Raw genomic sequence first — 13625 nt, 5'->3', positions numbered from 1 at the left:
ATTAATATTCTTACATTGAAGGGAGTGGCATGTCTCCAACTAGACAGAATTGTAGCTGTTCTGTCATCACATACCTGCTTTCTTGCCTGCTCTCTCTTCCACAGTAGCTTTTTTTGTCCTGACATTAATATTCCTAACACAGACGGAATCACCTCTGCCTGTGATAGGTGAGAATCCATCATCTCCTTGTAGACATCGACCCTGGAGCTGACATGACCAATAGTGCCTTTACAAAACCAAGGAAGAACTGTTTGGAAAGCTTACCGCTTCTGTAAAGTTTTTGTTTATTTGGATGGCTATGCCATAGCAATAGAACAGAAAACCTCTCAACCCACCTGATTATTTAGATCCTTTTTACAGTACTGCTTCCACTGAATGAAAGCTAGGATCAAAAAAGTGGGAGGCTTAACAGCACCCTGAGATATTTTGTACATCTGCTCTTGTAATACAATCAAGTAATATTATCAAGTGTTAAACTGATTGTCTTCTGTGTATTCAGTGTATATTATGATGAAGAAGTCATGTTATGGATCAAAACAGTCTCTTCCCAGAGCTGCACTGCGGAGGTGAAGTGCAGAATATAAACAAGGGCATTTTCATCTGTCTGTAAAAAAAAAGTACAGTGAAAAACTTGTCTTCAGGTAGGTCATATAGCTAGTTACTACATATTGGAGATACATACAAACAGTGGAATATGCAATGAATTTTCTCAAGTTGAAAAAGATTTTCAATTTCAAATGGCCATTTTGCATTTTTTAAATATTTCCAAACATTATTGGATCTTCATTTTTTTCTAAGAGGATTGTTTCACTTTTTTCTTACTGTCTCAGGATGAAGTAAGTTAAAGGGCTTTTACAACTTCTAATTTTTTTTCTTTCACCATTTTATTCCTTTTAGAAGTCAAACAGAATAGCAAGAAGATAATTGAAAGTGCCAAATGAAACATAAATGCAGTTAATTCTGTTACAACCCAGGTGATGAAAGTCAACATTGTAAAGTGTCAATCTTCGACTGAAAACAAACATTTTGAAGGAGGAAAAGGTTTTTTTCCCATTACGGGGGGGGAGGGGGAAGAGATTGAATGACCAGTTTACAAACCTACTTCATTTATTCTAATTCAAAATTCACTGGTACAATAGAACACTTTTCCAAGTGTTCAATTTACACATACCCTAGGGTTGATGATGGGTTCTACAAAAAGATTTCTGGGTTGAAGTATGATGCAAAGGTCTACTAGTACCCTCAAACTAGAGGAATTTGGGAATCTAATGGCCTTGATGGGTATTAAACTAGATGTGTCTCACTTAATTCCCTAGGCTGTTTTTTCTTTGCATTTGCATGGGGTTTTCAATAAGATTGGTATTTGCAAAAAATAGAATGCTTCCTTGCCTTTGGAACAGAATGCCAGAGGAAACTTCTCTTGCCTCTGCTCCTGTGCTTCAGGGCTGGAAGGCAAACTAATTAGTTCCACACAACTAGGAATAAATCACCCAGGTTGAAACATGATAGTGCCTGACAACTGGTAACGTTGGAAAGAAAGATTTCAGTAAATCATTGCTGATGAGGAAATTGGTATGCAGAGCCAATGATTCCAGTGTATGTATGTCTAGTTTTACAGTAAGCTTAGCGTTGATAACGTACCCATAGATTGCTGTCTTAACCCTGCAAAATATGTATATATGGCAAGAATAAAGATTGTTACTAAACTAATGATAGTATATATTTTTTATTTTACCTTTTTAGAAATTTTGTACAGCAATATGTATTCCTTAGGTTTGTCGAACATTTCAGAGGAAATCTATCATCTTCCAAGTATTTCAAGACTAAACAGTGCTGGTTCAATCCTTGTTCCTTTACGTTTTCCTGAGGGTTTGGAAGTTCCATTGCAATGTATTTAATCTTTTGTTGGGTAGAAGATAAAGACCATATATTGGTTATCTGGTTTATTTCTATCTGTTATTTAAGAATCTGTTCAGAATTACTTTTTTTGGAAGGGTCGGGTATGAAAAAAGGATGGTAAATCATATACAATGTACCTTATTCTATTTGAAAAGGATTCTCAAACTACTTGCAAGGACATAATAGCATAATTATTCATTAATTAACTATATATACAAAATGTAGACTATTCTTGCTTTTTTTCCTCAGATTATACCATTTTTGGATAACCTATAGTTATTATTTGTTAAAGTACTGGAGGTTTGGGAGAAAAATGTAATAAAAGCAATTATTTTATTGTTGACTGTGATTTCATAAAGGAAATTTTAATCTTTTGTTACACAAGTGTTTCAGTTTGGATACATCAATTGATCCAGTTCTGCTTTTCTGTAGTTTTAAGGGCATGTCCTTGTTAGGAACCACCAGTTATCTGACCCTGCAAAAGGCACAGTTGTGGGTAGAGTGGGTTTTTTAGGTGGTACCTAGCTATTAGTGTGACTTAAAACATTTCAGTGTACTTGCTGTTCCCTGGATGATAATGAAAAGCATCAGTCATTACTCCAGACTGAAAAGCATGCATGTAGACTGAAAGAATAGACAGGCTCACACTTTCTACGGGTTACATTTTTTTAATTATTTTTTATTTGGTATACAGGAAGGTGCAGTTGCAATGGGAAGATGCAGCAGCCATGTATAGTACTGTCGCACAGCTGTCATCTTACTCTAGTCACAGTAAAGAGCTATTGAAACATGTAAACGCATGCTGTGCTTGTGCGAATGCTCGTTCTGCCTTGGCAAGCATCTTAATATATGCTAAATGTGAATTATTTAGCTGTCTCTTGTGTATGGTTTGCTTGCAGCAGAAAGTCACCCTGCACTATCGCCTCTTCAGCCAGTTGGAGCCTTTGTGAGAGTGTTTTGCCTCCAGAAGTGAAGTAAACACGAGTCTAAGAATAGCTCAGCCTTCTTTGTAGTATATTTTCATGGTTGGCTGTCTGAACAGCCAGCCTGTCTAGACAGCTGACGACACTGGAAGCTCGTAAGGTCAAAAGCAGCCACGTAGGCTACTTGGGGGGATGCTGCCTCCTTGGTAGCTGTACATGTGGGTGCCAGGAGAACTTTTCAGTCAGAACTAGTAGGGTTCTTTCTGAAGCTCCATGCATTGGCTCCAAAGGTCTGCTAATAAGGTATTAAATAATAGATATGAGTGTATAAAGAAGGAATTATCAGTTCTTATAGTTATTTATGACTCACATGATATGTCACTGGTTATGGATTTTTGGTGGTCTTTAAAATTTGTTTTGTAGCGTCATTTGTGTTGTGTCCAAATTTAAATTTTAAGCGTAACTTGGAGGCCTAATACTTCTTTCTAACAGAAGCTAATGACAGAGATAAACCAAAATCACTTTCAGTCCATTCCTTAAAAAACAACAAAAAAAACCCCTTACATAGTTTTTCTGCTATCAGTAAAACATAGATTGTGTACAAAGCTGGATCAAAAGTTTACATGTGCTTGTGTAAAAGAAATAAAAAAAAATGGTGTGAAGAATCTTATACCAGGACACTTCTTCCATGGCCATGGGTTACAGAGGAACATTAACAAGGGTTTCCCTGAATTAGGTCCTTCTTCCTCCTAGCTTCCACTTGTAACACATGTGCCATTATTTGTGACGAGATGTTCAGCCTCCCTCAGAATCTTTTACATTCATCATTACAGATCTAGGCCATTTTCTAAAACTGTGTTCCAGGTGTAATTTTAATAGAGATAGCAAAGTAGTAGTGGACGTGTCTGAATAGCTGTTTGCTCTGTAATCACAGCAGCTTAGTTTTTCCAGGACTGAAGAGTAAAACCCAGGGATAGTTGCTATATTTCCACTAACCGAGGAGCTGTTAACTGCTGTTCAACATGTGAAGCAAAAAGGCTAGTTAATGCTTTCATTTAGTTTACTAAATACTGGACTAGATAACCTTTGGGGTTGTCTGGTTGCAGTCTTTCTTGAAAACGTCTTTGAAAGAATATCTTGCTACAAGTGTTTTGGAGATAGGTACCTTACATGCCAAATGTCATGCACCAGTTTATCGTGTACATTTGCTGGTGCAAGAAGAACTTGTCAGCAGCAACAACAAAAAGGAAGCAACTAAGAAATCTGTACCCAGTTTAATCCTTTGCTGATAAATTTGTTTCAGACAGGTTATCATAATGTTAATGTGTCTGTTTCTTGTGATGTGTGTGTATGCATAAAATAGGTCTTCTCAGCCTGTCAAAAGATATATTCAGAACTCATAAATTGATTGAATTCTGCACCCACAGAAAAGAAGGCTGATACATTTTCTACTCAGGGAATGATGCTTGGTGCTAGTCTACCATATAGCAAATGGCCATGTAAGATGAAAAAGCAACATGCCAGTACAGTAAAGAATATGACAGTACCAAAGGAAATACTTAAAATAACACTTCTTCACAACTTCTTAATTATCAAGTGCCTTTTTTGGTTTATATGTGCAGAAATGTTTTTCTCAGCCTTTTTCGTTCCATATTCATATTCACATTGATCATCCTTCAAGTCACACAGTGCCCAACATCCTCAGAAATTAGGAATAATACCCTTTCTTTGTTTATGTTGATCTTGTAACTACTATTTGGACTTCCTTGCTCTGAATTCTTTTCTGATTATTGGAAAGGTTTCTGATTCCTTGTTAATATTTTATGGTTTTGGTTACATTGCTTGATGTTTTGATATAGGATTATAGGAACTAGGCCCTTGCCTACTTCCTTTGGTTTAAGAATATTTTGAAGACTTTAATATACTCCTGAGATGATTTTGGATGGGTTTGCTTGCTATTTCCTTAAAATTTACTCCTTTTCTTTAAGATTGAAAATCTTCAAGAACAGTTAAGAGACAAGGAGAAGCAAATGAGCAGCTTAAAGGATAGAGTGAAATCCTTGCAGGCTGACACCACAAATACTGACACTGCCTTGACCACGCTGGAAGAAGCACTGGCAGAAAAAGTGAGTATGGAAAGCCTAAGGCCCTTCCTTCGAAAGGTCCTTCTCCTAATAACGTCTCTAAAGTCGCTCTTTCCGTCTGTTTCCTGGACTCTGTGTACGAGGCATCTCTGACGCGATGCCACAGCAATGTCCTTTATCTCTGACAGATGAGGAGGGATCAGGCGAGGGCGGTTGCTGCCGAGATGGGTCCCTCAGCAGAGGGCATTGCCAGATATGCGGAGTGGCAGCCCAGCTGCTCTCCCACAAAACCAGCCCAGGGTTCTGCACGATGAGTGGGGCAGGAGAGTAGAGCTGAGCCACAAGCTACTGCTCTAGTCTTTAGCTACTCCCCACTGTTTTGTGTGAATGAAATCAGTGTTCTCATGTTGCTGCCTCTTTACGTGGTGCAGCTTTGGTATGATTGTGGAATGCCTTACATTTCAGCTGTGGATCCTTCTGCTTTTTTTGTTGTTTTTTTTTTTAAAATAATGATCTGGCCAATACTTTATTTCCTTTTATCTTATCTCCTCAGATATTTTAATAAGAAAGGTATTTTTAAAGTTTGGCTTTGTTTTTTAGTTCCCAATATTGAATCAAAATGAATACTTATCGTGATGTAGCTGTATTTCAGTCTAACTTCAATTGCAGCTTTATTGTTCTCATTGTATTTTTTTATGCTTGCCCCATTCTCAGGAGATAGCTGACTGAGGGAACAGCCTTGTCTATTCTGTTTTGGTGTGGCACCTTTTTGGAATTCCTGTATATTTTTCTCTTGATGACTGTAGAACCAGGGTTACAACTCCTTTAGTCTGTCAGACTCTATAAATGTAACACTATGGTGAAGCTTTGCCTGAGGTTGGGGAATTCACTTGCATCCCTTCAGCTTCCACAATAACCAAGACTCCGTTGATATCTGGTGTACAGAAAAGTTGTTTTGTTGCCTTTTCTTACTGTGCATCAATCCTGGAGTCGCATATGCACTGCACCCCTTCTCTCTGAATGGCCACAGACTTAACTGTACCTTTTGGAAAAATAAGATTTAAATAAGTAAGGAAGCAGTATGTAATGTATCCTGGTCTAGGTTAATTTTGATTATGAGAACCAGATAAATCAAGTTGCGTTGTAACAGTACTGTGAACTTTCAGGGATACAGAAAGCCTGATGTTTTTTAGCAATGAATCCATAGATTTCTCTGCTTTTCTCCTTCTTGAGGGATCTATTTTACAACAGTAAAGAAAAGAAAATGGCAATATCCTACACCCTTCCCCCTCCTCCTCCTCGTCTACATGTGTGTAAGAAGCGCTGTGATGAGAAGTCTCAGAAATTGAACGGACTAAGAGGGATTTTCTTCACAGAGTGCTTTCTTTTGTCAGGAAAGGACCATTGAGCGCCTAAAGGAGCAACGTGACAGAGATGAACGAGAAAAACAGGAAGAGATCGACAACTACAAAAAAGACATTAAGGACCTGAAAGAGAAAGTTGGCGTTTTACAAGGAGATCTCACAGAGAAAGAGGTTGACCAGCAGAATGAATCTGTTGTGTTAGAATTGTTTGTTGTATGTGTTATATTTGAGATGAAGAAAGCTGTTCCTTTATAGTAATGGTCCTTCAACAAGTTTATGTAATAAAATATATCATTTGAAAATTTTTCAACACATAAATATTTCAGAGCCACCTTTTCATGGATAGAATGCAGTCCCCTTATTTGCAGCAGTTAATCATATTAGTAGTGAATGACCAATGATCAATGATGCATTTACTGGAGCTATGCTTATAGACAACTGAAGGCAGAGAACAAGCTTGTTCCTGTCTAAATATAGGGAGGAAAGGACAGAGGTTGATCAAAGCTCTGGGTGCCAAAAGCATGCAGATAATGTTTATTCCTTTATGCAAACAATACAGCTAGTTCTTTTGACTCTGAAGGGTCTTTTTTGATAATTAAGTTGGTTGTTGGTGACGAGCTTGTTGGCTAGACAGATTAACCTAGAGAAATATAAACATTCCCTCTTCCTCCCTTGGAATTGTAACGTTCAAGTCTGCTTACAGTCTTTTTTCAAAACTCACTCGAAGTGAAACAATACAGAAAATACACTCCCAGGAAGTGCTAAGGTTTTGTGTGCATGGAAGTCTACATTTGACAGGAAAAAAACAACATGAAAATGTTTTGGAGAACAAGAAGTTGAGGTGTCTTTTGGAGTTAGGGAGCATGAGTCAGTTTCACCTCATAACAGCTGTAGACAGAAAAGCTTTGAACGCCCTCAATTTTAGATACAGTGGCCAACACTGCTAACCACATACGATTTCTAAATCTGATTTTATTCAAAACCAATTTTTCTTAAATGTGACTGTCACTGAAGCACTAGTTCCAGTTTACAGAATCTTCCATCTTTAAAAATGGTTTTAAAATTAATTTAGGTGAGGTTTTACTTTGATCCTGAAAACCTGAATTAAATCAAGCTGTCTTAAGTCAGTGACATGAACATTGTTCTGAGTGACTGACAAAAAACCCTGACAAAATACATTGTTCTAAGTTGGATCCTGAATATAGTGTGAAGGGATAGGAAGAAAATAAAGACAAAAAAAGAAACTAGCTATTGAGCATAAAGAGTATTTGCTTAATAGTTATTCTGCATCTTTTATTTTAGTCATCCTTACTGGATCTGAAGGAACATGCTTCATCCTTAGCTTCATCAGGACTGAAGAAAGATTCAAGACTCAAGACACTGGAAATTGCATTGGAACAGAAAAAGGAAGAATGTTTGAAGATGGAAACTCAATTGAAGAAGGTAATCTTACTTCATTTTTATATATGTGGTGTAAACATTCAGTGTTAGACAAATTGGACATGTCTAAGCAGAAAACTTGTTTGAATTCTTTGAATAGCTTTTCAGCAAGAACTGTGAAGTTGTGTCCATGCAAACTATATTACAAGCTAAGCCCATCAGAAAGTAACTTCAGACACTGGTGCTAATTTTGGACTTCATTTACATGCAGTAACAGTGGTGTTGACTTTTTTTTTAACAGGTACTAGGAATTAAAGACTTAGTCTGCTTCAGTACAGTTCATAGCAGTAATTGTGCTGTTAAAATGGTGTAACAGCTAAAAAATTAACAGCCAAACATTTCACATATCAATTATCGATGCTTGGAGGTGTTAATGTGATAAATTCAGAGGAATGATTGGCCAGGCCCACAGGAATGCATAAAAACAAATGAAAAGAATATATTGCCAGTGAAGTATGTGATCTTTTGTTTTAATCTCATTGCCTGTCACAGCTGATACATTGGTAGGAGATTGCCGTTCAGAAGAAAAATACTTCATTACAAGAAAGCTAATTCATTTGAACAGAATCTTTGGGTTATGTTTGCATTGCAAGCCTCCTTTATTTTAGCTGTGAGTAGCATAAATACTGCACTGTTCAGAGGGACATTGATTTGATTTTTAACTTTCTGATTTTAAAAGAGCAGGTGATGAAGAAGCACAAAACACTAACTGAAATAGTGATAACACTTATAAATTAGAACAAGACAAAAGGCAATATGATTTTTTAAAGACATTTAAGTCCTGGGTTGTGGAGATTTAGCTGTTTCTTTACATCTACCCAATAAAAGGAAGAGCGCCTGTGCTGTAGTTTGGAACTCTGTCCTAGTTCATCAAATAAATATGAGATCAAGTTTTGAGTCATCAGTTAAGATCTGTTTAGGATTTCTGTTTTGCGGGTGCAAGGTAGGTGTTAATGCACCTGAGAACTATGTGTAAGTGAAACTCCATTTATGCATATCTAGACCCATGTTTGCCCTTCTTTTTAATTCTGTTACACAAAAGAAACACTCCTGTTATTCAACATCAATAAAGCACAATAGCAAGAAAAAATAGCTGTGCACATTTAATTGGTCTCACAGGCTGTTTTCAGTGTACTGTACAGTGGGTGAGTATTTCAGAAGCCCTGAAGAATCCTTTCATTTGAATTCTCTGTCATGAATTGCAGCTTCACCCTTTGTCAGTATATTACTGATAATGAGTTGAGGAATATATTGTAGTTAAGATTTGCCAGAATTTGTTACAGCAACTGGATGATGGTATTAGACTGTCAGTAGACAGCTGCAGTGGAAGATGTTGCTACAATTACTTTAAGGAAAAAGAATATTACTAACTGGGAGAGCACGTTAACAAATAAGTTATGAAAAACTAGTTGTGGAAATTCAATTAATTAGGGAATGTGTCTGTATATTTAGCATTTGTAAAGGTACTGCTTTTCACTGCTTCCCCTGAGATCACCTTCCTCACTGTAAGCAGTGAGTGTATCAGTAGTATAAGCGGGTGTGGAGGTTGACCAAAATCTGGTGAAGCACTGCTAGCTAAAACACGAACATGCAGCTAATTTACACTGTGATGACAGCTCTTCATTTTAATTCCTTTAGACCTATCTCTGCTCATTCCATTTTGGAGAGGATTGTGCTTAATAGCTGGTATCCAGGAACATTATGTAACGACACTGAGCCAGTTCATAAGACCATATATTTTTCTAATCTAGTCTCTTTTTTCAGGAAATAATTAAGAGGATGAATTATTCTCCTGTGATCCTTTTCCTGAGGGTTAAAATGGGAAAATAGCTCAAATGTAAAAAGCACTATTAATTGTACAGGACAGCTGTGAGACAAATAATTGTATTCTTAATTTGGTTCTGAGAAAAATAATGAATATAAATTCATTGTATTGTAGACACAAATAGATTCTCATCTTCTCATCCAAAGAAGCTACCTAAATCATTCAGTCAGGATGGTTTCAGTTCTACAAGCAAACAAAATCGATAGCCTACGTGCTATGTGCAGTATAAAGCCCTTCCATAATACTCTAGGTATCTGCTCCTCTGCTTCAGGCGTTGTTGCTTACTAGGGCATTTGGACAATTGTTTCCTGTGCAGAGACCCTAAAGTACTCTCTCAAGTCCTACTGAGACAAAATCGTCAATACCTAGTCCCTCTTTAAAATACTGTGTCATGTTGGGCTGCTGCATTCTTCTTATTCAAGGGAAAATTAAAATTCAACTGAAAGATTTTTTTGGTGATAAGAAGTCAGTCCACAGTGGCTTTTTATAAAGGATTCAAAGGTCTAGGACCCAGGTATGCTTTCATGTAATTAACCATGCATTTGCTTTCCTCAAGCTGTATGAAAGAGACCACTTCTACCACTGATCCTCCTTGCTTCCTAGAACCAAGTCATGGTTGCTTTTAGTTACTCAAGAAAACATAGTTAGCAACCACTTGAATATGTTTTATATTTATGAGTAAGTTCAGATATTTCTTTAGAATCATAGAATACCGGGTTGGAAGGGACCTCAAGGATCATTTGGTCCAACCTCTCTAGGCAAGAGCTGTGTGCTTTTTTTTTTTTTTTTTGGAGAAGTGGAAGATTATCCATTGAGATATCCATTTAATAATAACCTTTTTCCCAGCTGTTTTTAATTTCCCAGTGTTTTTTGTCACTTGCAGAAAAGTAGAAAAAAGTATTTTTAAAAGGCTTTCTCTCTTTAAATGCATTGCAGATATTTATTCAGGCAGTTTGACATTTTCAAGGTGGATTAGTTCCTTTTCATCCTTGAAACAATTACAATAGATAATTCAGCTCCAATTTAAAGTTTCTAAAAGGACAAGAGGAAATGGCCTTAAGTTGCATCAGGGGAGGTTTGGATTGGATATTAGGAAAAATTTCTTTACTGAAAGAGTGGTCAAGCATTGGAACAGGCTGCCCAAAGAGGTGGTGGAGTCACCGTCCCTGGAGGTGTTCAAAAAGCCTGTAGATGTGGCACTTTGGGACATGGTTTAGTAGGCATGGTGGTGTTGGGTTGACAGTTGGACTTGATGATCTTGGAGGTCTTTTCCAACCTTAATGATTCTATAAAAACTCTGTTTTACACATCTGCATTGTTAACCATTGCAAATAACTGTCACAATTAACCTTAAAACTAATGGCTCCGTAAGAGCATTGAGTTTAAAACCAAATTAGAGGCTTGTTTTATTGAGTTTTATTACATTATCTTAGTGCTGCTTTGCACAAGACTCATGCAGACAGGACTCTCTTGTATAGCTCTTAACAGCAAATGGCAAAAAGATTTTTCTTTTAGGTTGTTTCCCTTACAGTTTGAACAGAGGCATGTCTAACATCAATCTTGTTTTCTTGCCTCTTATTTCCACTGAACAGTTTGAGTACTTTCAGTTAAATCTATTAGCCTTAGAAGTTAAGAAGCTGACAAAAGAGACTGAACTGGACTACTGTTAAGCCATTAGACAAAAAAGATTTGGGCAGTCCTTGGAAGAAAACTCTCGCTAATCTCTAAACACTGAGCCTTTGACAAATCATGAACAGTGCAAGCTTCCACTTTTTCTGTAAAAGATATTTAAATTTACAGTAAAAAGAAATATTATTAAGCAAGTGGAGTGCAGGGGTGCTGAAAAGTTGCTGGTATTATTTTTCTTTCCATGTGAGCAGTGTCCAGTGACTGACTAGGTGTCCAGTTCTCATTGTTCATACTCGTCTTCTTACTAATGGCTATTTTATATTGATCCCTGTCTTAGCAAATAAAACTGCAGGGTTTTTCATATTTGGGGCCTACGGTTTTTTGATAGTAATACTATGGTTATGCAAATCTGTGTGCTTAATGTTCTAATTATTCTACTGTCATTGCTTCTGTGCTCAATTGTCAGCACACTGCCAGCAGGAGATACTATGGGAGATTCTGAATGCTGAAAGCAAGCCATAAATCCCTGTTGAGTTTACGTGGCCTGGTGTCCTGCCTTAAATAGTCTCCTTTTTTGCTGAGATGGAATCATTAGAGGGAAATCACACACAGGAGGTTCTCTCCCTGTTTTTCTGTGAAGTGGTTTTATGCTGTGTGGGGTTTTTTTTCCTTAGGAAAGTTTTTTTTTCAAACTTCTATTTTAATGTAATGGTTTTATAGTGAAAAAGTTTTCTTCTAGTTGTTTTCCTTCAGGATACTCTTTTCATAGCTTTTTCTGTCTTGTCTTTCCTAGCCAATATGCTTTGTTTAATTTAGTTTTTCTAATCTGGAAGATAGCGGCTAATATTAGAATTTGTTCCAGCAAAGATGAGCGGATTTTTGTCTGTCTTCATTTCCAATGCATAGTTTTTCTCACTATAGATATTTTCCTTATTTGAAAGGAATCAAGGTTAGAAAAAAGAAAAGAGTCCAAAACCATACATTAACAAACTTCCCCTTGGTGCAGTTCTAGGAAGTTTTCATCAGAGAATGTTAGCAGTGATTCCCTGCCAGGAAAATACCTCTAGATTCAACAGGCTCACTCAGAGGATTTTTTTTTTTTTTTTTCTGCTGTGGTGTTCTTCCTTCAAGTTCAGGAGGAATGTATCTTTCAAAAAAATGGTGGAATGAAGTGTTGACCCAAATTCTATGTTTCCCAAGATTTAGCTTGGCTAGTCTAACACAGGCTCTGGTGCCTTTTATTTTTGCGGACATGGATTTCCTGCCACAACTAAAAATTACTGATAATATTGTTAGATGAGATCGAAATACTGTTTTTTTGTTCTCAGCTGATGATTTGTTTTTTCGAAGAGATGTATTCAGCATAGCAACCTAGAAAGAAAAAGGCTACCAGGGAAATCAGGGTGTCTTGTAAAAATAAAAATAAAACCCAGAAGTTGTGTTCAGCATTCAGATAGTGTCACTTACTGAATTAGTTTTCTAAACCATTTAGCTGTCTTGTAATTCATGTAAGCGAAGCACTAGAAATTAAAGTCCTGCTCAACCTGTAAAAGCGTCATCTGTAAACCCAAACACAGCACTACGGTAAATATTTGAGGACTGGACAAAGCTATTAAGCTGAGAAATCAAGATTAAGTTTGGAACTTGCATGAGGGTAACTCTCCATGTTTCTCATGTTTTAAAAGCTGGTTAGTAATACATGCTAAAACCACAAATTAAGATTCTGTCATCTTAGTAAACTAATGTTGCAGCTATTATTTTAAATTCTTTTCATGTTGCATCTTTTCTTTTTCTCTCTCACATTGTTCCTATCCCAAATTTTCCCCATCTTTTCCTATCTTCCTTCTCCCTTTAGCACCCTGAAGTTTTATTGAGCCATCCATCCAAGCCAGTAAGTTCCCTGGCAAACTGAGAAGCTATTGCCAATGACATTTATTTTTGTGTGTTGCATGTGTATTCACCTGTGCTTTTATGTTTGGGCCAACAGATAGTATATTGGTGAATTACTTTAGTAGTGGCTATGGATAGTATGGATACAAACAAAATGCTATGGTATATCTGATCCGTCATGCTCAAAAAAGCCTTCTAACGTGTTTTTACTTTTTGGCTGCATTGGTCTAACTTCATTATCGTTTGGACAGCTTAATATTGTGCCAATGTTTTTGTTTCCCTTTGCTGCAGTTGCTTGAAGTTTCCTGTAGCTTTTCTTTCATCTCCATTGTCCATACATTTCAGAGGAAGACTGTAGAATTTCCATGCAAATCAAGCATCTTGCGTGAAAGTATTCTATAACACCATGTGCAGCAGCACATTAGAAATAATAATTAAGTTACAGCAAGTAAAAGGTTGCTTCAAAACTTGTGTAGCCATTAGGCTCGCTTAGTGCTATGTCAGTTTAATTTTGGATCCTATTACCAGCCTTCTGTTCGATGTCAAAGAGCACTCCTTTCAAGGAGTGTTT

At 36.9% G+C, this 13625-nt stretch overlaps 1 protein-coding gene across 2 annotated transcripts in view; it reads left to right on the top strand.

Moving 5' to 3' along the window:
* Positions 1 to 13625, top strand: part of ERC1 (ELKS/RAB6-interacting/CAST family member 1) — a 291295-nt gene that overhangs the window by 100837 nt on the left and 176833 nt on the right. For both annotated transcript variants that reach the window (XM_009647922.2, XM_009647921.2), the window contains 3 exons: positions 4811 to 4948; positions 6301 to 6441; positions 7573 to 7713. In XM_009647922.2, coding sequence (XP_009646217.1) covers positions 4811 to 4948; positions 6301 to 6441; positions 7573 to 7713 — 420 coding nt within the window. The remainder of the gene's footprint in view (positions 1 to 4810; positions 4949 to 6300; positions 6442 to 7572; positions 7714 to 13625) is intronic.

This window comes from Egretta garzetta, unplaced genomic scaffold (assembly GCF_000687185.1).
Source record: "Egretta garzetta isolate BGI_Z169 unplaced genomic scaffold, ASM68718v1 scaffold511, whole genome shotgun sequence".
In the NCBI taxonomy this organism is placed as follows: Eukaryota; Metazoa; Chordata; class Aves; order Pelecaniformes; family Ardeidae; genus Egretta; species Egretta garzetta.
Note: the sequence above shows the minus strand (reverse complement) of the source record. Positions and strands in the feature narration are given on the sequence as shown.